At 43.4% G+C, this 23,437-nt stretch overlaps 1 protein-coding gene across 3 annotated transcripts in view; it reads left to right on the forward strand.

Moving 5' to 3' along the window:
* rai14 (retinoic acid induced 14) overlaps window positions 1–23,139 on the forward strand; it is a 42,478-nt gene extending 19,339 nt beyond the window's left edge. The window contains exons 4-18 of one of the 3 annotated variants that reach the window (XM_090236640.1): window positions 2,462–2,550; window positions 3,142–3,206; window positions 8,353–8,410; window positions 9,256–9,326; window positions 13,990–14,096; window positions 14,363–14,550; window positions 14,884–14,921; window positions 15,612–15,698; window positions 16,310–16,399; window positions 16,613–16,760; window positions 17,093–17,190; window positions 17,401–18,939; window positions 19,151–19,312; window positions 20,107–20,172; window positions 20,268–23,139. In XM_090236640.1, coding sequence (XP_090092766.1) covers window positions 2,462–2,550; window positions 3,142–3,206; window positions 8,353–8,410; window positions 9,256–9,326; window positions 13,990–14,096; window positions 14,363–14,550; window positions 14,884–14,921; window positions 15,612–15,698; window positions 16,310–16,399; window positions 16,613–16,760; window positions 17,093–17,190; window positions 17,401–18,939; window positions 19,151–19,312; window positions 20,107–20,172; window positions 20,268–20,345 — 2,884 coding nt within the window. In that variant the 3' untranslated portion in view covers window positions 20,346–23,139. Of the gene's footprint in view, window positions 1–2,461; window positions 2,551–3,141; window positions 3,207–8,352; window positions 8,411–9,255; window positions 9,327–13,989; window positions 14,097–14,362; window positions 14,551–14,883; window positions 14,922–15,606; window positions 15,699–16,309; window positions 16,400–16,612; window positions 16,761–17,092; window positions 17,191–17,400; window positions 18,940–19,150; window positions 19,313–20,106; window positions 20,173–20,267 lie in introns of all 3 variants that reach the window. The other 2 variants (XM_090236641.1, XM_090236642.1) reach the window with 2 other exon arrangements.
* Window positions 23,140–23,437: the final 298 nt, after the last annotated feature.

Raw genomic sequence — 23,437 nt, forward strand, 5'->3', positions numbered from 1 at the left:
ATGGGGGAAATGATTAAATTGGTGAGCTAATGATTCATAAAATGCACCCCACGCACTGTTTTGGCAAAGCCATTCCTGTGCCCTTCTCTCTTTTCATGTGTACAAACCTGTGATCGCCTATTGAACATGATATAATTCCAATTGTATAGAGTAGGGCATGGTCTCCTTTGTGTTTAACAATCTCCCAAATACCACAAAGCGTGATTGTGTCCTGATATTGTCCTGATTTCTATAGGCTCTGAATGGACTTGACAGCCATGCTCCCACTTCCTAGCTGGACCAGATAATGCAGAGGGACAGTGTTAATGTTTGACCTCTTTCTGACAGTTGTAGACAGAGCACCACCACCAGAGACCAGTGAAAGATGACACCACTGACCTAAATATATTTAGTCATTTACTTTGAGGGAGATATGCACACACCAGCCAGCCACACAATTAGGGCTGGGAATTGCCAGGGACCTCACGATACGATATTATCACGATACTTAGTTGCCGATACGATATGTATTGCGATTCTCGTGATTCTATGTGTTATGAATCGTAAACTGTGATTTTATTGCGATTTGATGTCCCAAAAATATTGCTCACTATATATCTGCTGCAGAGAGACAAGAGAAAGAATGAGAATGAGTTTTGATCAGTCCGGGGAATGAAAGGGCTGAAAACATGTTGGCTCACTATTTAAAAAGAAGATGGAGAACAAGCAATGGGATGAAAACTACCAGAGTTTTGGCACAGGTACAACTGAATACAGAAACTATTTGACATTAAAAAACACCTACGTAGCCTGATAGTTACATATTGCAATATTATTTTTGGACCATATTATACATTTGACTCCAAGTATCGATTTGTTATATATATATATATATAAATGTCTATATAATATCGTCCAAAAAATAATATTGCAATATGTAACTATCAGGCTACGTAGGTGTTTTTAATGTCACTTATATAAAGACACCATTGTTTACATATCTGACCTTCCCATGTTTCCCAGAAGGACACACACTGACTGGCATGGCATTCCCAAACAGTCAGTGTCACCATGGAGATACTGGAGACTTCTAATTTGTACATAATGACTGGAATGGGTGGTGGTGTTGGTGCTGGTGTCTGAAAGCACGACATCTCTCATTATTATTATTATTATTATTATTATTATTATTATTATTATTATTATTGCAAAACACACACAGACAGATAATCACGTGATAACTCCATTTGTGTGTGTGTGTCCTCTGTAGCCTGATTCATTAGGAAAATGTAACTCATTCAGTTCATTACATGATGTGTAACTGCAAGTCATTGTCTTAAATTAATATTGATAATATTGTTTTCTAGGAGTTAAATTGTGCCCTTCCACTTGTACTTGTTATCATAAATGAATAATAATTTATTGACCTAGCAATTGATGTCCCGAGGAAGTGTAATTGGTGTTGAAATGGGGCTCACCGTGGAAGCTGTTGAAGAATGCTTAATTAAACATTCATTAAAAATGAAACGGACTATTCTGGCTGTGTCAGGCATATCAAACATGTTAGTCAGGCAAGTGTGTTTGATTAATGCCTTTCCATTCTGAGGGTAATTCATTTCAGCAGATACACTGTGTAAGCTCTATTAAATAGTCTAGACACTTAACTTATCTAAAAACTTGCTTATCTAAATGTTCCAATATTAGATCATCCATGTTCATTACAAAAAAAATCTGTGTTCTTCCAAAAACAAGTATGTGAAAGAAATGGTCTCGTTATCTCTTCCAATTAAAATCACAACTTTTCACAGCAGAACGGAATTATTAACAGGTGCAAACACACTTGGATGATTACTCAGTCTGACTACTTCAATATTTCCCTCACACGTCCTTGGATCAGTCAAAGTCATTTGGAAGAAGTGCACCAGAATGCTTGGAATCTGGAACCTGCTATGCGGTTTCCTTTTTCAAAAAAAAAAAAAATCATAGTTTTGAGGAAGACATCCTCTATTGCGGTGGTAATTGCTCTGTTGTCGTGTTCTTGAGTTGAACGGTGCTAGAGGCCATGCGTGTGCGTGTGCGTGCGCGCGCGCGCGCGTGTGTGTGTGTGTGTGTGTGTGTGTGTTTGTGTATTAGCTCTGAGTCTGCTTGATGGCCTGGAGCAGAGCTCATTGATCCACAGCAATGCACTCCCCCTGTTCTAACACCACATTCCATAGCACCGAATTCAAAAGTCACCTCCCCACTTAACCTTCTCTTGATGGCCAGTGATAATCCAATTGACAGATCACATTGGTGAAGATTGAATTGTAGTGTTGTTGACACTTTGTTTGCTTTTTGTGTAGGGAATTGAAGTATTTTTATTCTTTCTTCACAATTGATTGCTGTATTTTCTGTTTATTCCTCCAATGACATGTTTAATCTCCACTGTACCATTCCACTGTGTTAGACTGATCATCTCGATATGCTGTCTCTCCTCGCACAGTCTCCATGTGGCTGCCACCCGTGGTCAAACTGATTGTCTGGCAGTCATCCTGGCCCATGGAGTGGACACATCAATCATAGACACCTCAGGTTAGTGGACTGCATTCCTCAGGGTTCCCCAATAGGTGATTTTTATTTGGCGCCTTGAGTTTTCGGAGCAATTTTTTTGTAATTTATTTCTGTTGTTGGACATTTAAAGACTGTCAAATCACCAGGAAATCATTTATCGTGATTTAAAATATATTCCCAAGTTTTTCCATGCATAAATAGAGGTATAAATCAAGGTTTGAAATGATTCAGTTTTTCTTAAATACTATATCTGTTTGGGATTTTTGCGCTCAATTTGTAGTCTACAAATGATTTATAACTATGTTTTGCCACCCCCACCCACCCCACCCCACACACATGGCTGAATTGGGACCCCTGACATACCTTGTCCTGTGCCTGCCCAAAGATCCAGATTAATAATTAGAGGCAGAGCTACTTACATAACATGTGAATATCTCCTGAACATAGTGTAGGTGAACATTCACCTGTAGACCTAATCTGTCCAGAAACCTTTCTCAAGTATGATTCTACTGCTAGTGGTTACAGATATAGACTTGAGCCCAGTAGGGAGTTGAATTAAACTGAAGCTGCAACGTAAGATATCTCACCTGGATGTATTTTTTTCCCCTTCAGGTTTTAGTGCTTTACACCTCGCTGCCAAAAACAACCATCAGGAGTGTGCCAAAAAGCTTATACAGGTGAGATGGAGCTACTGAATGAATGAAACTGCAAACGAAAATGTTGACTGATAACTCACTCACTGGCTGTATCGGATGAAGCCGTTGATATATTCTCCAGTAGTTCATCATTATCACCCTTATGTATGGGTCATGTGTATGCAAGCGAGCTAAAACAGTTGTGCTTTTTGTTGAATCCCAATTTTAAAAAGAGTCTCTCTGACCATTGTGAAGATGGGTTCACCGAGTGACTGTTGTGTTCTGTCTGGTGGTTCTTCGGTCTGTCCTAGTGCATCGGCTGACCTAACCCCATGACCTCTTCTCTATCCTTCACACAACTATGATATGACCTCAGTTCAGCCATGCGTACGTCCACACAATAAAAGTCTGTTAATGCATCTGCAGGAGCTTGTGGAAATCAACAAGTACAGTGGATAGCTTGTTCAAGTCTTGATGTAGTGAAATCAGAGATTTCTGTGTGCATGAACTGTTGTTAGTCAGTATTTTTTAACATGTCATAATTGTGTACGTAAAATAGGATTTTATGAAGCTGTCAGAATCAAGTCTACACCACAGTGTGCATACAAGATAATACTTGGCCATTAATCAGAATGGCTGACTCTTACTGTAATATGATCTGCGAGTCAGTGTTAATTTCATCAACAATAACTATGATGAAAAGGACTCTGCAAAACATCTTTCAGTTGTGCGGTCTGATTGAACTGATCTGCCCCGCTCTCCCACACAGCTCCCAAGCGGTCACTTCAGTCACACTTTTGAACTGATGTGAAGCCAGCACACTTGACTTGTAACTAACCTCAACTAGAAACAATGTTTACTCTCTCTCTTACTTTAATGTTGGCTATTTTTGCCTTGATTGCATCAGAAGCTCTATTTTCCCATGTGCTCTGTTTTTCTCTAATCTGTGTTGCCGCTCTTACACATTGGTCCGCAAATGCTATTTGAGTTTGCTTTTTTCCTATAGAGAAAAACTAATGTTATTTGAATTAGCTTTTTTCCTATAGTGAAAAACTAATGTTATTTGAATGATCTTTTTTCCTATAGTGAAAAAGGAATGCTGTTGAATATTAGGAGTGCAGTAATACTTCTGGTATTTTTGTAAAGCTCAAATTCTCCCATTTTCAAGGAAAACCTTGAAAATCTGAGCTGTACATTTTTGAACCTGTAGCCAAGGGAATTATTCAGAACCCTCGACTTTTTCAACATTTTGTTACGTTCAGAAAACGTATTAAATGTTTTTTTCCCCCTCATCAATCTACATACAATACCCCATAATGACAAAGCGTTTTTAGAAATGTTTGCAAATTTACATGCGTATTCAGACCCTTTACTCAACCCTTTGTTGAAGCACCTTCATCAGCGATTACAGCTTCAAGTCTTCTTGGATATGATGCTACAAGCTTGGCACACCTGTATTTGTGGAATTGTTCCCATTCTTCTCTGCAGATTCTCTCAAGCTCTGTCAGGTTGGATGGGGAGCGTCACTGCACAGCATTTTTCAGGTCTCTCCAGGGATGTTTGATCGGGTTCAAGTCCGGGCTCTGGCTGGGGCACTCAAGGATATTCAGAGACTTGTGATGAAGCCACTCCTGCGCTGCCTTGCCTGTGTGCTTAGGGTCATTGGCCTGTTGGAAGGGGAACCTTTGCCCCAGTCTGAGGTCCTGAGCGCTCTGGAGCAGGTTTTCATCAAGGATCTCTCTGTACTTTGCTCCGTTCATCTTTCTCTCGATTCTGACTAGTCTCCCAGTCCCTGCCGCTGAAAAACATCCCCACAGCATGATGCTGCCACCACCACGCTTCACCATGGGGATGGTGCCAGGTTTCCTCCAGACGTGACGCTTTGCATTCAGGCCAAGGAGTTCAATCTTGGTTTCATCAGACCAGAGAATCTTGTTTCTCATGGTCTGAGTCCTTTAGTTGCCTTTTGGCAAACTCCAAGCGGGCTGTCATGTGCCTTTTACCGAGGAGTGGCTTTCACATGGCCACTCTACCATAAAGGCCTGATTGGTGGAGTGCTGCAGAGATGGAAGAACCTTCCAGAAGGACATCCATCTCCACAGAGGAACTCCGGAGCTCTGTCAGAGTAACCATTGGGTTCTTGGTCACCTCCCTGACCAAGGCCCTTCTCCCCTGATTGCTCAGTTTGGCAGGCATCCAGCTCTAGGAAGAGTCCTGGTGGTTCCAAACTTGTTCAATTTAAGAATGATGGAGGCCACTGTATTCTTGGGGACCTTTAATGCTGCAGGAATGTTTTGGTACCCTTCCCCACATCTGTTCCTCGACACAATTCCTTCAACCTCATGGCTTGGTTTCAGCTCTGACTTCCATTGTCAACTTTGGGACCTTATATAGACAGGTGTGTGCCTTTCCAAACCACGTCCAAGCAATTGAATTTACCACAGGTCGACTCCAATCAAGTCGGAAACAGGATGCACCTGACCTCAATTTCGAGTCTCATAGCAAAGGCTCTGAATAATTATGTAAATAAGGTATTTCTGTTTTTTGATTTATTATACATTTGGAAAAATTCTAAAAAGCTGTTTTATTATGTGTAGATTGGGGATGTCTTTTGTATTTTATCCAAGTTAGCATAAGGCTGTAACGTAACAAAATGGGGGGGAGGGGAGTCAAGGGGTCTGAATACTTTCCGAATGCACTGTATGATTAATTATGGCTGCTTTTGGTTACACTCTGCCACAATATCAATGTTGCCAGCTAAGTTATATGAGGAGATAGTAAGTGTAGTTGGACACGGCTATCTGAATGTGCACATGATGGAAGTTGGAGGTAGCCAAAATATTCATTATTTAATAGAAGAAAAAAAATGCACCGACTATTATGTGACTAAAATGGCTGTGACTACAACTAGACTAAAATAGTTTTAGTCAACTGAAACTAACAATGGATGAAATAACTCAAATGTGACAAAAAATCTAAAAAATAGCTGCCAAAATGAACTCTGCTGTGAGTATGTCTGTATGTACATCATCAACTTAATGCTAATATCAGTCCTTCTTATATATTTGTTTTGTAGCAGCTGAATTCAAAGCTTCAGTGCAGCAATTCTGTACTAAAGCTGTTTTTGTAATCGATACGTAGCCTATCAACAACTGAGGGAACTATTTTCAGTGGGTTCATTTTAAGTGTCTCTGTGAGATTGAGACCATTTTCCAAACAGTTGGGAAGATGAAGTCAGATGTAATACATATCCTTCCCTCTCTCTGGTAATGCCTGTCACTTGAATGGCCAGCTAAGCCACTTGCCCATACAGATTGACTTGACACACTGTCAGAAACCTGATGCAAGGGCACTCCCATTAATTCCAAATGAAAATGAGTCTAAAAAATGGCTTACAACGGTGCCTAAAGCTCTCCGGCTTAGAGTGGGACTGCCTGTCAAAGTGTGCCCCTCTCTCACTCAGGGAGAGCAAGGCAGAGCTAGAGCGAGCGCTGCGTCACAAGGTTATGCGCCCCTCACTGAGCGCTAGATAGAACTTTGTGTTCACGGGTTCACAATTGGACCTTTTCTGAGGTCTCAGCAAGCAAGCAGGAAACAGCAGTGGCTTACTGCACGTGCAACAACACGCGCATGAGGGAACTTCTCATAAACACAACACTGTCACTGACCGTTTTCAAAATATACTGAACAAAAATATAAACACAACATGTAAAGTGTTGGTCCCATGTTTCATGAGCTGAAATAAAAGATCCCAGAAAATGTTTCTATGCACAAAAAGTATATTTCTCTCAAATTTTGTGCACAAATTTGTTACTGAGCATTTCTCCTTTGCCAAGATAATCCATCCACCTGACAGGTGTGGCATATCAAGAAGCTAAATTAAACAGCATGATCATTAAACAGGTGCACCTTGTGCTGGGGATAATAAAAAGCCAATCTAAAATGTGCACAACACAATACCACAGATGTCTCAAGTTTTGAGGGAGTGTGCAATTGGCATGCTGACTGCAGGCATGTCCACCAAAGCTGTGGCCAGAGAATTGAATGTTCATTTCTCTACCATAAGCCGCCTCCAACTTATTTTAGAAAATTTGGCAGTGCCTCCAACTGGCCTCACAACCTCAGACCACGTGTAACCACGCCAGCCCAGGATCTCCACATCCGGCTTCTACACAAGTGGGATTGACTGAGAAGAGACAGCTGATGAAACTGAGTATTTCTGTCTGTAATAAAAGCCCTTTTTTTGTGGGAAAAAAAAACATTCTGATTGGCTGGTCCTGGCTCCCCAGTAGCTGAGCTCCTCCCCAGTCATGTGAAATCCATAGATTAGGGCCTAATGAATGTATTTGAATTGACTGATTTCCTTATAACATAACACACCTTTTATTATAGTCCTATTTTCAGACCGTTTCTCTTTCAGTCCCTTTTTCTATAGCCTAAACCAAACAGAAAATGCGTGTGCGACACAACAACACATTCAACTTTAGTGCGTGAAAAAATGTATACTGAAGCAAACATTTTACCCACCTTTTCGATAAAACATATCCTCATACCTTTCTGTCATGTCAACCATTCATTCAAATAAAATAATTCCATGTGTCCGCTTGGCTTTTGTCTTCATAAACTTTCAGTATCTCTGTCTCGAAACTAGGCTAGATTAGCTACCCCATAAGGTATGCAAATATTTTCTTATCTAAAACGTGGGTGAAATTTGCTTCAGTATATATTTCTTGAGTGACTATAGGACTATAATAAAAGGCGTGTTGGGTGATGTGGTAAAGACGGATGTATTTTGAAAACTGACGGTGACAGAGTTGTGTTTTATGAGGAGTTCTCTCGTGCCTGTGTTGTTGCACGTGCAGTAAGCTCACACGGGCTGCTGTTTGCTGCTTTCTTGGCAGAGATCTCAGAAAAGGTCAAATTGTGAACCCGTGACCCAAATGTATCATATATAATGTGTATGTTGCATCGCACAATCGATTGGTCTTCCCAGATTTAGTATGTTCGCTGTGACGGAACGCACAGTCCAACACTAAGCAGAGAGGTTTAGGCACTTGGACAAATTTCCCGAAATTTGCCGTGGTTCCCCTTTTTAAGGCTCAGACCAATTTTTCAAGACAAACATAACAGTGATGGAAAAATAATATGGTGATATAGATGTTAACCTAAGCCTGTGTTTTCCCACCAGAGTAAATGTGTGTTGGATGCTCTGGACAGCTCAGGGAAGACAGCCCTTCATCACGCAGGTAAGACTTGGTTAGAAATAACTATGCAGAAGGCCTCTATAATGCCTACATGAACGTATGACACTTTATGTCTATAGGGCATCCCTAGGCATCAGCTTTGGGAAAATTGTAACTTGGGCATTGAAGATTCCCACTGAAATGGTGGTGTTCATCAGAAATTGATTGAGATCCTATTTGTATTACTTGAGACCATCAAACCTAGGAGGATAAAATGGCTTGATGATTCCTCTTCTTAGGTGCAGAGCAGCAGATAGCCTATCCTCTAAGCATCTGATCTCAATTCCCCTCTTTCAGTCACGGTCCTGTACTCATCCATGACACAATCCGTCTCACTGCTGTACCTCAGCTCAAAGTCCTGCTGATGATTACAGAAGTGGCCGCGGCTATAAGACTAGACTATACCGCGGGTGTTGTCTTATACAGTATATGACAGGAATGTTTCTGTGCCTGGGGTGAACCATACTTTACTAAAGAACATATACATTTAGAGAGGCTTCGGCCAGCTTTTATCTGGGGTGCGGGGGCTTGGATCAAAGACTACAGTAAAAAGAGCCATGTCAATCGCATAGTAAGAGACTCTACTGACAGGTTTTTTTCTCCCGGGTTCCAACGTCCATTTATGGGTGACTGCAAGATAATTGCACCATGTTGGACACAGTAGGGTTCTATTCAGGGAGCAAGCTGCTATAGGAGGAGTCATGCCGGGGGCCTGTGGGAGAGCTTTGACACGGCTCTCAGTTAGTCAATAACCTGCCGTGGCGTTTTGTATTCGTTCCGTACATAACTCCATGGTAGGCAGGGCATTTTGGGCTTATCAATCCATGTATCTTATTTTTCTCCCTCAGCTGCCAGTGGAAGCATTGGGATTGTCCGAACCTTATGTGAGCACAAGTGTCCGGTAAACATCAAAGACACGGTACGTATGCCATTAGATCAGATACAGTGCCGTTTTCTATGTCAGGTTATTGTTTGTATCGTCTTCAACTAAAGAAATATCCAGGCCTGAAGTTTTGTTACTACCCTGTGGGTTGAGAGAAGGCTGTTCCGCATAAATGCAGCATGGAGTAGTCCCACTGTACTGGCTCTGCTGTGCCTCAAAAAATGACCAGCAAATTAACATCCGCTGACTGTGTGTGCGTGCGGGTGTGCATGCATGCGAGTGTGTGTTTGTGGCGTTAACGGTGTGTATGTGTGTTGGGGGTTCGCTGTGTATGAGGCATACTTTGTGTATTTGTGTCGTGGTAGCTGGGCTTGTGGTCTCCAATGGAGACATTGTACATGTCTGTGGTTTCTTTCAGCTCGGTGTTGTTTTTCCTCCTCCTCTTTGGGAGGCGTGATGCCACATCCCTGCTGTACAAGATGTCTCCCTCCCGCCAGCTTCACTGACAAAACCCACTCCCAGCACACACTCACCCTCATATAAAAATCCCTATGTTACTTCCAATTACGTTAATTGCAGCACCGGGGTCGTATAAAGGGCCGTGGGGGCTTTTATTTATGTAGTGTTTTTAGAGTCCTTCTGATCCAGTAATTTACTGCCAGTCTACCACGGGATACATGTTTAAGATTGTATGTCTCAGTAATATCCAATACAGCACAGTCCGAACCTCTGATTCAACTCCGTAGAGAAGCATACTCTTCCTTTAGTGAGGGTTTGTGTTACATCCCCTGTCCTCATACTCAATTGTTTGAAGCGTTTCTCAAATCCTGCATTTCCTTGTACTTTTGCCAAGTCTATAACGTTGACATAGAGCATTTTTCGTAAAACAAGATAGGAATTACGATACTCTTTTGTTAACAAATGAGTCAATTTGGCCCAATCAAAGACGTTAGCTTTTGATGGGGGACGTATTAGAAAAAAAAGAGCTGTGCTGCAGTGTAGATATCAAACCTCTCCAAACCAGCTGTGGCTTCTCCTCAACCCTCCTTCATCCTGAAATAGCACGGAACACTGATACACTCCAAGGAACTGGGTGCTGTGGAGGGCCAGGGAGGGAGTCACACACCAGTCAGAGTTTTTTTTTAAGTGCATCGCTTTCTCACCCCACTCAAACCCTGGTTGACACATCTTCATTACTGTGAGCCTGTCATCCTGTCTGTATCCTCCGGATAATAAACACACAAGATAACTATGTTGTGTTTCTGTTAGAGAGCTATTGCAGCAATTAAAGTCTCTCTCAGAAACAATCGCGGGTAATGGTGGAGTGCTATCCAATCCAAATGGGCTTTGATGCCATCTGAACGGCGGTACTTTAGCTGTGTGTGGGCAGAGCCTGCTGTTCAGAAACAGTCGGGCGCGGGAGGCAGTCAGCTGCGGTATGTATCCTTGTTGAGAGGTTTTGTTAAGTTCACGGAGTATGACCTCACTAGGAGGTGATGGAGACAGTCATCAGCAGCGCACACGTCAAGCCAAAGTACCTAATTTGGCTGCATTTCACATTCAGTTGGAGGAGCTGTAGCTAACGCCTGCTCTTACTCCGTGTTACTGTAGGTCAACACCTCTATAGCCGTGGTTCACAGTGAAGGGTGAACCTGGACCCTGGTCTCGCTCACATCTGGAACTCATTCATCTTCTCTTCTAACAGAAAGTGCTGGGAAGAACATGCCAACTTGTTAATACTTGACGTGCCATATGCCTATATATCTTCTTTAAATACTGTAAATACTGACAAAATGATGTAACAGAGAGAGAATTCCTGGGATTGGCGGTTTTTGAACATTCACAGTCGCAGAGGGGTGAATGTTTACCGTGTGGTTGGCTGTAATCCATGTTCATGTCAACGCACCGTTAAAACACACAGAGACAGAACTATGTCAATACCATTAGAGGATGGTGATGAGGTACTTACTGTAGTCACGCAGGCCTCTCAAATGCAGGAGCGAATGGAGTAGAAATAAGGGAAACTATAGCCAGTGGGGCACATTATTGCTGTAACAATGTGGCTTTGCTAGGACCCTGGGCACTCCTTCATGGTTAACCCTCCCCATCTCTGTGTGTCGGACCAGACAGCCTTAGCCACAGCTTTCTGTGGTGCACCGTGCTGAGTGCTGAGATTACACATGGTTTTAATGTTAGATTGTTACATTAGCCTCCTGGGCCCTGGCAGCCAGCCTCTGCTCTGCTGGCCTAACCCACAGATGCCATACTGTAGCTTTATTTAGGCATGAGGATCAGTCCACGTATTTCTCATCCCCTTGTTTCCCCCCCAGACTGTGAGGGGTATGAAAACATTCACTCTGGAAAACATTCACACTCTGCGCCTGCCAGGGCTTTGTCTGCCAGAGATGAGGAAAGCAGGACTTTTGTCTTGTTCTTTTTTCAAGACCAAAGTTAGGCCTTTCGGCTGGTAAATACATGACATAAGGCCCTTAGAAACCCACATAATAGCTTTGCCCTTTGTGGTGTGTTCGTTTAACACTAAGCAAGTCTGACACATTCCCAGTCAACTCTGGCACATCTCTGAACCCCATTTAGATTCCTCATGTGTCAAATGTTGTATTTGTCACACCTACACTCAATGGCTAGTGTTCATTCCTCTTTCCTACCAAGGTTGATCTGTTCTCTCTTAATTTGAGCCAGTTTGCTACATCGGGAAAATAATCCTGCAGCAACAGGAAATGTGGATTATTATGTGGATTATTATAAATTGACATTTTTTGTAGGGGTTGATACATTTTTGTAAGGGAAAATCAAGTCAGAAGCCTTTTTAAACCTCAAATAGCCTACAAGTTTTACATTTCATGCATTGCTGGAAAGTTCTCCTGCAACAGGATTATCAAATTAAGATCCTACACCTGTATAGACATACACACACACTAACTAAAACTGTAGAGTATGGTCTGAAAAGATTCCAATGTTATTTACCAGAAATCACCCCAGTGACAGAGAATATGGTCTAACTGTCCAGAGTGTGGTCTGAACGCCGATATGTTAAACAGCTCGGAAGGTTCCATTTTATACACGACAGAATCATCCAAGGTCATTCTTGGTGAATAAGAGCTGTCACTGTCAGTTTTCTCACACCTGGCTGTCAGAAGCCTCACCACCTTGACAGAGCTGGTAGTCAGCGTCTAGACAAGGTCTTGGAAATGTAAGTATCACCAGAGAAATCACTCAACCTACTAGTTATGGTATGTGACGTGTATCTCTGGGGAAAGTATGTTGCTAATGGTGAAATGCTTTTTAAACTGGCTCCTGGTTTTAGTGTATGGTAGAAGTTAGAAGTAATTAAGTTACTTTGATGTTGATTTTGAAGGTACAGATGTGGTATCTTAATTTGATCACCGCGTTGCAGGAGAATTTCCTACTGATACATTTTTCACAAGGGGAAATCTGGTCAGAGATTTGCAGGAGAATTTCCTGCAACACAGGAAATAAAACATTTTGTTGTGAATTCAAGGTTTTAAAAAGGCTTCTATAAAGTTTGTCATTTCCACTTAGAAATTTCAGACTTGATTTTCCCTTGTGAAAAATATATCAACCGCTACAAAAATGTCCATGAATTATAATCCACATAATAATTCATATTTCCTTTTGTTGCAGGATTATTTACCTGCTGTAGGAGACTGGCTCAAACTAAGATTCCACATCTGTATGAAGTTTAGTGTCAGCTAAAAAAAAAAGAAGTGTATTTCACTTTTTATGGTTCGTCCAGAACGTGTTTTCCAAGAGCTTTCAGGGATAATATGTGATTTTCGAGAAATGTTCCATCTACCAGTGAGACAGAAATTGTGTAAATCCTCTTGATTGTGTTAAGAGTCAACGCCCAGTGCAGTGTGTGTAATGTCCTGTGAAGCAGACAGGCTGCGCATGTAGATATTGCCTGCCTCTGCTTTTGATGAGGTGTCAGTTTCCTAAACCGTATTACTAAGACAAGCCAAACCCTGGGAAAGAAAGGATATAAGGAAAGGAATCTAGAAAATATGTGGAACATATGTGTTGTGTACATTATTTGATAAGGAGGACTGTCTGTGCATGGGACGGAGAACGCTGTGTGTGGAGGGGTGTATGAAGGGGTCTGTGTGTGTGTGAGAGAGCGGGGGGTAGAGTAAAGTTTCTCATTTTCCCTCTCTGAGCTGTGGGGGAGAATGGCTAACTCTGCATGCCAAAATAATATAATAAAAGGCCTTTGCTCTGGTTTGTTTGAGTGGAGGCTGGCGCTATAAAGTTGTGCTTTTATTTGAGCAGGATGCTGAAGGATGTAGCCCAGCCTGTTACCACTCGTCAATGCTCCAATTGTCGTCTTAGGAATTGCATTGTGGTCATAGACTACATGAGCGAAACAGCTGGTTTTTCTCTGTGCTATACGTCTGGTATGTTTTCATTGCAGCAGACCAAACAATGCTTCTAGTGTACAGCAGCTGAATATGTACTGTCGCGCTTACATTCCAATCACTTCTCCCACTTCTTCCTTTCCCGAGAAAACAAGGTTGTGGATCCTTTAACAGTGAACGTCAGTATGTCGGTTTAGGACCGTATGTGTGCTTCTGTGTTCACCTGCTATGATCAAGGCATCTGAACAGACCGTCTACACAGGATACTGTTACTCTGAGTGAACTATGATGTGTGGGTCCTGCAGGATGGCCTCAGCCCCCTGCTGCTGTCCGCCAGACACGCCCAGACAGAGGCGTGCGGCAGCCTCCTGGACTGGGGAGCCGACGTCAACGCGTGTGATAAGAACGGCAGGTAGGGGAGGACTCATCTGGCAAATCACACTTGCCTTCCACTTCATAACTTCATCTCATCATTACAGGGTTGTCTACAAGCACGTTACATTATAATGCCTTGATGGTGAGGATGATGATGGTGAGGATGATGATGATGATGATGGTGAGGATGATGATGGTGAGAATGATGGTGAGGGTGATGATGGTGGTGTGGATGATGATGATGTAAATGATGAGTATTGTGATGACGGCAATGACGATACTATTTCTGACTGTGTGATACAGGACAGCGGTGATGCTGGCCAGTGAGAGCAGCAGTGTGTCTGTAGTGGAGGTTCTGGTCCAGAGAGGAGCTGACCTCCAGGCTGTGGACTCTTTGGGTCACGACGTCCTGCACTACGCCAAAATGTCTGGCAGCAGTGAAGTCAAGGCCGTCCTCACTGCGGCGCTGCACAAGGCCCACTCCGACTCAGGTGAGACAGGAACTGTCTTCATTACTGGATTGTGCCTAGTATGAGGCAGTTGACCAGACTCTAGCAGACTCCTTCAGGCTTAATTTCCCTTCAAATCTATTTGAGGTGTGTGGAAGTTATGACATTCAAGCACAGTGTTTCCCAACTCCAGTCCTCCAGTGCCCTCAACAATACACATTTCTTTCTACCCATGTACATCATTGACCTCTTTGTGGTCAAGCTTTGAAATGCAGCTTTTCAGTTTGCCTGTTATGCAGAATTGACCCAACACTGCCATCTTCAGGCTGTCCCTTGAATGTTGTTCCCCCCCTTCTCTCCTCTCCTCATTCACAGACACCCCGAAGTCCCCAAAGTCCCCCAAAACTCCTCAGGTAAGTTACCAGTACTTCAGCTTCTGCAACCTTGCTATCTTCTTCCAAACTGCAACCAGTTGTCCTGCTCATTGACCCTACACACATTTACTTGATATATTACACTTATTAGTCTAATCAGAAGGAATAATACACATGAAACAGTCAGAACCAACCTCTTGCCACAGTATCATCATTAAACAACCTAATCTTGAATAAGATTGATAGCTTTCTTTTTAAACCTTGTGTTTTTTTTACGTAATGAAACTCGTTTTGAAATGCACTTCAAGCAGCATGTATTTTTTTGTTTTGTATTTCATTTAACTAGGGAAGTTAGTTAAGAACAACTTCTTATTTACGGCCTACCAGAGAACAGTGGGTTAACTGCCTTGTTCAGGGGTAGAACAACAGATTTTTTACCTTGTCACCTCGGGGATTCGATCCAGCAACCTTTCGGTTACTGGCCCAACGCTCTAACCACTAGGCTACCTGCCACCCCAAAACAGGACAATGTATGAGCATGAATCTAACACCTTAGCTAAACAGATTACTCTCCAAGCCCTTGCTACTCCTGGATAAATACCTTCTCTTTGATTACAAGTTCTCCAAATGTTTGATTCTTCTTTTTCACTAGCTAACCTAACTAAACACTGCGGGATCGTTCTTCTGTTTTTGTTCTTCTTTCTTCCCACTCCTTCACTCACACCTCAGCATGATCAAGTGGCTAGATTAGGTGGCGATCCAAGCACAACTCCCAAAAAACGAAAAGCACCTCCACCTCCCATAAGTCCTGTGCAGGTAAAGGCATGTCTCTCTCTGTCAGTCAGTCTGCCTGTCAGTCAGTCTGCCTACTTGTCAGTCAGTCTGCCTGCCTGTCAGTCAGTCTGCCTGCCTGTCAGTCAGTCTGCCTGCCTGTCAATCAGTCTGCCTGTCAGTCAGTCTGCCTGTCTGTTTTGGGTCTGTTCGTTTCCCGTCTGTGTGGCTATCTATGTATCTGCTTCCCTTTTGATTGATCCTTAGCCCTGTTTGTGTCAGGTAACGCTTTACTTTGACTCTGAAGGAAGTTCTTGAACGTTATAATATGTGTTGACCTTGTATGTGTCTGTTTGAATTCCCAGTAGTAATTACTGTGTCAATACAGCAAAACACGTAAGAAATGTAATTCACCTTTGTATCTGTTTGGATACCCAGTGTTGTCTTTAAATGTTTTGGACCCTCACCCTGCTTGTCTACTGCTTTCATTCAAGGGCTCTTTGTATTCAGTACATTAGGGTTGTTATTCTGTCTGTCTCAGTGTAATTGTATGTATTGACTATTGCTGAAGTACTGTAACTGAAATGTCTAGTTCCGAACGCGGGGAGTAAACACTGAGAAATGTAATTTATGTTTTATGTTTCCAAACTTTCTAGATGTCTAGCCCCAACTCTCCCGCGTACATGACCCCAAATGAAACTCCGGTCTCCAGTAAAAGTTTTGGATCTAAAGTATTCAATTATAAGGTACATGCACTTACATACACTCAAGAATTTATTAGAAGTCATTACAGGGCTCTCATTTAAAAGAACAGCTCTTTTCTCTAAAGTATTATCTTGGTTGTTTGCCCGTCATGTTTTTGTTCTGTGTCGATATTTTTGTTTATGTTGGTTTTGCTCACTGCTCGCTCTCTCTCGTCCGTCCGCCCCCCCCCCCATCCCATCCCCTCCCTGTCTCAGGAGGAGGAGTTGCAGAGCGTGTCTCTGAGGGAGGAGGTGGAGAAGCTACAAGGGGAGAAGTGCATACTGCTGGAGACCATTGAGGATCTGAAGCAGATTGTGGACCAGACTGTGACTATGAGCCAGACGGAGCCGGGGCCCAAGGCGAGTTACAGCTACAGCGCAGGCCTTTAATATCACTTCCCTGCACTGCTTTGATCCCAGGCCTCTAGCATTCTCTGTCCCCTTTCTATCTCTCTGGAACCCATTTATACAGCTGCTGTGCTGTGTTTTTAATGGCTGGGGATGTTCAGGTAGAGAATCCTGCCTGCTCCAGGGCACTGTCCTGCTGTAGCTCAAAACCCCACACTGTTGACTAATATTACTACATGTACTAATGGAAGGTTATGGAAGTCTCATGAGATGCCCCAAGAACTTAACATATTCCCTGGTAGCCCAAACCATTGCAGGTTAACTGTATAATTGTGTTGATACAGGCAGAGGACTGTGGGAAGGTAGACTCAGCTCTAGTAGTGGCCCTACAAGCAAAGATTACTGCTCTGTCTCTGGAGAACCAGCAGTTAGCCCAGATACTCAAGGTAAGCTGTCAAACGAAACAACTCGTCATTCCAAGAGCGTAGATATCCCATTATAGTGATAATAGGCCTTTTCTCTGTCAATCGTAATACCAGTGTTTTGTTTACTATAATTTGTCACTCTACATAGGAAAAATCCATTAAGATCCTAAAAATCGACTAAACAGTGGTTACTTATTTTTCCTCAATTCTCATCTCTCCATCTCTATGTAGAAGCGTCCGTCTCCCCAGGGAGGTGAGGGGGGCCATGAAGACTCGTCCCGTCCAGATAGTATGAACTCTAACGCCTCCTACCACACCACCCACGAGTCCCCCAGCGAGACCCTGCTCCAGCCTCAGGTGACCGAGGAGGACATGTCTGAAGGGTCCGCCCTGGAGCTCAGCATCACCTCCCTGAGACAGGAGGAGGAGGAAGAGAGTGAGGAGGGGGGGAAGGAGGGAGGCGAGGATGAGATCAGGCTGCTGAGGAAGACCTTAGGGAGCATCCAGTCTAAACTACAGGAGACGCAGAAGGAGAACCGCACACTCCATGCCAGGTTCATACCTGAGCAGGATGAGGAGAAGGGAAGGGAGGGAAAGGTGCTGCTTGAGAGTCTAGCAGAGCTCCAGGCCAAGCTGACGGAGACACAGGAGAAACACCAGCAGGCCAGAGAGGAGGTGCTGGCCCTCAGGGCACAGATTGAAAGAGGAGGTGCTGGAGGAAGGGAATTGGCAGAGCAGGAGCTCCAGAGACTGAGAAGCTCTCTGGAGCAGGAAGTGAAAGAGCTGAGGTCCCAGCTGGCCCAGTCAGGGCAGCAGAGGGAGAGGGATGTAGGCCGGATCAGGGAGCTGGAGGCCAGGCTGAAGGCAGCAGACCACAGCTCTGATCACGATAAGAGTTTGCTGGTGGACCGGTACAAGGAGGCACAGGAGGAAATCAGGATGCTGCAGGAGGCGCTGAGGGGGACGGTCCCTGTGGAGGCTGCAGCTAATGACTTTGAGGAGATGAAGGGTGAGCTGGGGAGTGTTATTGATGGGCTGCAGCGCCGCCTGCTGGAGCTCTCCAAGTCCTACAGTGAGGCCAAGAGTGAACTGAGCTCCACCAGGAACCAGCTGGAAGAGACCCGGGCTGTCAAGTCTAAGCCTGGCAGCCCTGTATTCTCCCCAGTCAAAGAGCAGGACACGCTGAGGAGCAGAGTGGAGGAGCTGCAGGCATCGTTAGCCGACACACAGGGCAAGTACTCAGCCTCTCTGGAGGAGATCGCCCTCCTGAAGCAGGAGGCTGATGCTCTGGCCCAGGGGTCAGTGGCGTTAGCTGACCACACCCAGGTGGTGTCCTCTCTGGGCAGCGCCATCAAGGACCTGGAGGACCAGGCAGATGCTCTGAGACAACAGCTGTCCCAGAGGGCCCTGCAGGTGGACGCCCTACAGAACAGACTGACCGTGGAGAAGGACCACACACCGGACGACTCTATATCACGGCTGGAGCACGAGCAGATGAGAGGGGGTCTGGAGACTGAGGTGGGCCACCTGACGCAGCTTCTCCAGGGGGCCCTGAGGAAGCAGGATGAGGTGGCTCTGGATGCGGCTGCAGCGTGGCAGGAGCTGAAGGAGGGGAGGAGCAAGAGGGAGGCCCTGCAGGAGCTGGCCGTCAGCAGGGAGAAGGAGAACCACGCACTGAGCACCAAGCTCAGAGGTGCCCAGGATGCCATAGCTCAGCTGAAGAAGCTGGTGGAGGGACACGTCAGCTCAGAGAGAGAGAAGAATAAGAAGGTTTGTAAGTTACAGTTTTCTGTTGGTAGAGTGTTTAGTACAATGTTCACCAGTAATGATATAGCAAATTTCCCTGGTTTGGCAAAGGAAATACTTTGAGTTTAGAAAGCTATCCCTCTATTTTGCTTCCTCATGACATTTTATTTTGTTGTGGCCATATGATAGACAGTTTCGTTCCTTGTATTGATCCCCCGCGTTGTTTGTGTCTCAGATTGATGACCTGTCGAGAGAGGTGGGGAAGTTAAAGGATGCCTTAAACAGCCTATCCCAGCTGTCCTACAGCGCAGGCTCTGCCAAGAGACAGCAGACCCTGCAGCAGCAGCAGCTGGACAACCTTCAGCAGCAAGTCAAGCAGCTGCAGTACCAGCTAGGGGTGAGTCGTGAGTCATACACCTTCACACTATAGCTAATATGGCTCATTCAACCATGAATCAGTATACTACATTCACCCTCACTCCGATAGCGTCAGAGAAGACAGGATACACTCTTTACACAAATCCCTTCGACTAAGGACTTTCCTGGAACAACTGCCAGACAGTTGGAAGCGGAATTGCAATGAATTATGTGCTGAAATTAAGATCTCTGTACTGTCATGATTAGCCTCCGTGTTAGAGCCAAGAGATGTAATGTACTGATACAGGGCATCCTCCTTTGGTCCAGGGGAGGACAAACGGGACCCTCCTGTATCTCACCATCTTCCGCTGTTTGTCACAGGCTGCACACGTTGGTGTATACGTTGGCTTTATCAAACGTATGCATCAAACTGTATGTGTAGAGGGCTTGACAGAAATGGTAGCAGAAGTTGAATGTTGAACCTTTGTTGCACACACATCCAGATGATGCTGCGTAATATTTTTGCGCATTAACGCTGTTGGTGTGATCAAGGCGTTAGCCATTGACCTCCCTGTTCCTCTGGATGTACTGTGCAAATCAGATGGCTCTGAGGAAGGACATTTGACATGTAGATGCTGATCTTTGAAGGACGTCTACTGTAATTTATGTTTTCTGTTTCTGTCACTGCTGGGTGTTTGCCTAAAATATTCAGTCTTTGGTTTATTGCTTATCTTTCATGATTCTGAGCAGTTTCATCATGGTTGTTATAGCTGGTGTATGATATTCCACCAATTGGTTAACGCGCTAGCCTGTTTCTGCATCTCTTTACTATAGGAGTCAAAGAGGCAGCACCATGAGATAGTGTCCGTCTACAGGATGCATCTCCTATACGCCGTTCAGGTACGTTTTTATGCATACTGGGTACTCTGCGATTTCATATTAAATGGCGCAGATGTGGTTTTAATGGTATTACGTCATTGCTTTATTCCTCATAGGGTCAGATGGATGAGGACGTTCAGAAAGCCTTGAAGCAGATTCTGAGGATGTGCAAAATGCCAACAGAAGCCAAATGAAGTGTCTGAGATGGAGCAGCCTATCTATCTACTGCCAGTGCTGGAGAGGAGACAAGGAAACGACATCCTTACACGCTAGTCTCCTAACCTACATGGCCTGTCACACATGTGTGCCGCATCCGTCCATCAAAGTCACACGTCCAGCAAAATCAAAGATAATGATTCTTTATTTGTCTACAAATGATTTCAGAGGGGAGCTACCATATGAAGACTTCTTGTCAATAGATTTGAATGGCATCCTATCTTTGAACTAGCAGTGTTAGTTTTGTATTGTTGTCAATTAGTTTTTAATTGTAGCACTGGTTTTCATGACAATGATATAATTCCATTTTTGGGACCTCTGCATGCAATTTTTCCTAAATCAACCACATGCAAAATGCTTTTTCGACACATTTATCAATATTTTCCTAATAGCATAAAATGTTTATGAAAACTAAAAGTTGCAAATGTATGGAAGATTTTTCTAGATACATTTATGAAATTAAAACAAAGAAGTTTGGTAGTTGTATTTTTTAACAACCCTATTTGGGGGTTTTGTATAAATTCAATATTGTGTGTGATAACCTAGGCCCTTTTTAGTGTCTGCGATCTGTGAATGCCAATTTTACCGAATTGGGGGTTTTTGTCCTCATTTACACCATATTCCCTGGAGGCTTTTTAAATCAATATGACTTTATGAACAGAATCGACCTTTTGAGTAATGTAACCCCCCATTACGTCAACAATGATATTTATTGAGCAATTATCCGTACTTGACGGGTGAGGTGGTATCAGATCTCTGGGGAGTGTCTCTCTGAGGACAGAAAATACCCATGTGACTAATGCACTTTCATCATGCTGTACTCCCATTCAAACTCTATATTGCCTCAGCAGATTACCTGTCCCATCCGGGACATCTTAGTTTTTGTGTCCCGTGTGCCTGCTCTTTCTGTGTTGAAGCCTGACAGACTTGTCTTGACTCTTGATCTTCTTCCCTCATTTTGTAATATCATTATAGTGTTATATTATTATAGGGGGGTGAAACAACCAACTATTTCCGTGTTGCTATACTGTATCTTGGTATGGCAGCATGCGAGTCTGTTGGACTGTTGCTCAGCCTCATTCAAACCACTTCATCCACATACTGTACATGAGCAGTAGAGTAGGTATAGTAAGCACCATAAAACACGAAGTTCATTACTCATAAATATGGCTATAATCTCTGGTGGACAGATGCACGTAACATAATGGTACTAGCATCTGTCGACAGACTGGGATGCGTTACGAACGAGGAACTTTGTTCTGGTAAGCAGATTATTCATCATTTGGACAAATCGCGATTTCGCAGGCGCTCTCGTTTTTAGGAAGGGGACATCCGGCCCATAGATTTGCCCAACACTGGCTGGTTTATCCGTTTAAAGGGGTGGAGATTTAGCTAGTCTTGTTCAAGAGGCCATTGTTCCGGTCTAGAAGCACGATTTCGGTACTGCAGCTTAACTGAGAAAGACAATTCACATAGACGATACCATAGAGAAATTACATTTAAAAAGTCCAAAAAAGACACTTAAATCGTCACCTTTGTGCACACACATCCATTGAATTATTTAAATAATTGTCGCTGGGGCAGATTAGATTTGTTTTATATACATTTTCATACACAGCCGAACATATAAAAATGTTCTATTCATCCAATGTCTGTCATGTTTTTGGATCACGTGATGATGTCGTCGCTAATCGCTCTGTGTGCACTGAGTGCTAGTGAGTTGGGCTGAGTAAATCGGATGCAACCCGAATATAGACGGTCCATGAATTGGCGTGTGAGAACGTGAGAAGATTACGTTGAAACAACGGTCGGACATTTTAGACGCTTAATCTAGTTCTAGTTTAGTGGTCTCGTTAGTACATTTTTTAAAACACGTCTCCTTCCCAGAAATGAATCAATCATCTGGCGCAATTACGCAATAATTTTGTTCTGGATGTCCGGGATTAGTAGGGCTCCAATTTGGTGCTGTATCATTGTGGCCTGGTAATAGTAAGAACTGCACCATTTCATCCCTGCACTGCCACGGTTGACCTCTACAAATCATGTATTTTACAATAGCCCATGGCATCTGAACTCTTTTGAAAACAAGCTCCATTATAGTTGTACCACTAAAATGGTACAAGGAACAATGCTGAAGATGCATCCAATGAGAAATAGTTGAGTATATTAGTGGGTTGAACACTCTTACATTGACTGTGCCATGTATTACACAGTGTACTCCCATAGTGATCACAGTGATGTGCAATTACAACAGACATGTGATATGCAGGATGACTCCAGTTATGGATGATATACATAACCCGAACCTATACATACCACCACAGTTCTGTACTCTGGTTTCAGCATTATTTGGGCTCCTCACTGTGTTTACACAGGCGGCTCAATTATGGGCAAACGATCTGATCTGATTGGTCAAAAGACCAACATATCAGTATTGGGCTGCCTGTGTAAACACAGCCTACATTATTTAGGATGATCCACTACAGCAGAGTAATAGAATATAATAGAACATGATGAAGACAGGAGTGAAGTTATATCCCAGGTCACTCGATGACTTTCTCTAAATCTCTTGTTAACAAGGTAAAAAATAAGACTTCTCTTTGTGACAGAGGTTAATAAGCATTGCCTGAATGTTTTGAATTTAGAAAGGGATAAGGATGAGATGCCCCTTGTCTCCTGTTGTTTTTACAACTGTTTTTTTAATGGAAACTGATTTTGATGTGTCTGTTTGCCAGTTGTTTTTCACCCAATTCAATAAATTGTGAAGACCTCGCCTGTTGCCTTTTCCATAAATATGGCGTGTATTGATCCAATTGGCTGTGGGGATGATTGCTTTTTATTTCAACCCCTGCCAGAGAGCCCAAGGGCCCTAATCAATAATAAATTAGGATGACAGAGAGGCTTCTGCCAAACAATTAAAGAATGACTAGCTCTGATTTCAACACATACCACTTTTGGTGACGTAAAGCAGGTGGACATAATTTGTTCTCTGGAAAACTTACTTATTTTTAGAAGAAGTAGAGCATTAGATGAATGTTGAAATGGTAAGCGGCTCAGGTTTCCCCAGGCG

This window comes from Oncorhynchus mykiss, chromosome 5, assembly GCF_057628025.1.
Source record: "Oncorhynchus mykiss isolate SJ-2025 chromosome 5, ASM5762802v1, whole genome shotgun sequence".
Taxonomy (NCBI): domain Eukaryota; kingdom Metazoa; phylum Chordata; class Actinopteri; order Salmoniformes; family Salmonidae; genus Oncorhynchus; species Oncorhynchus mykiss.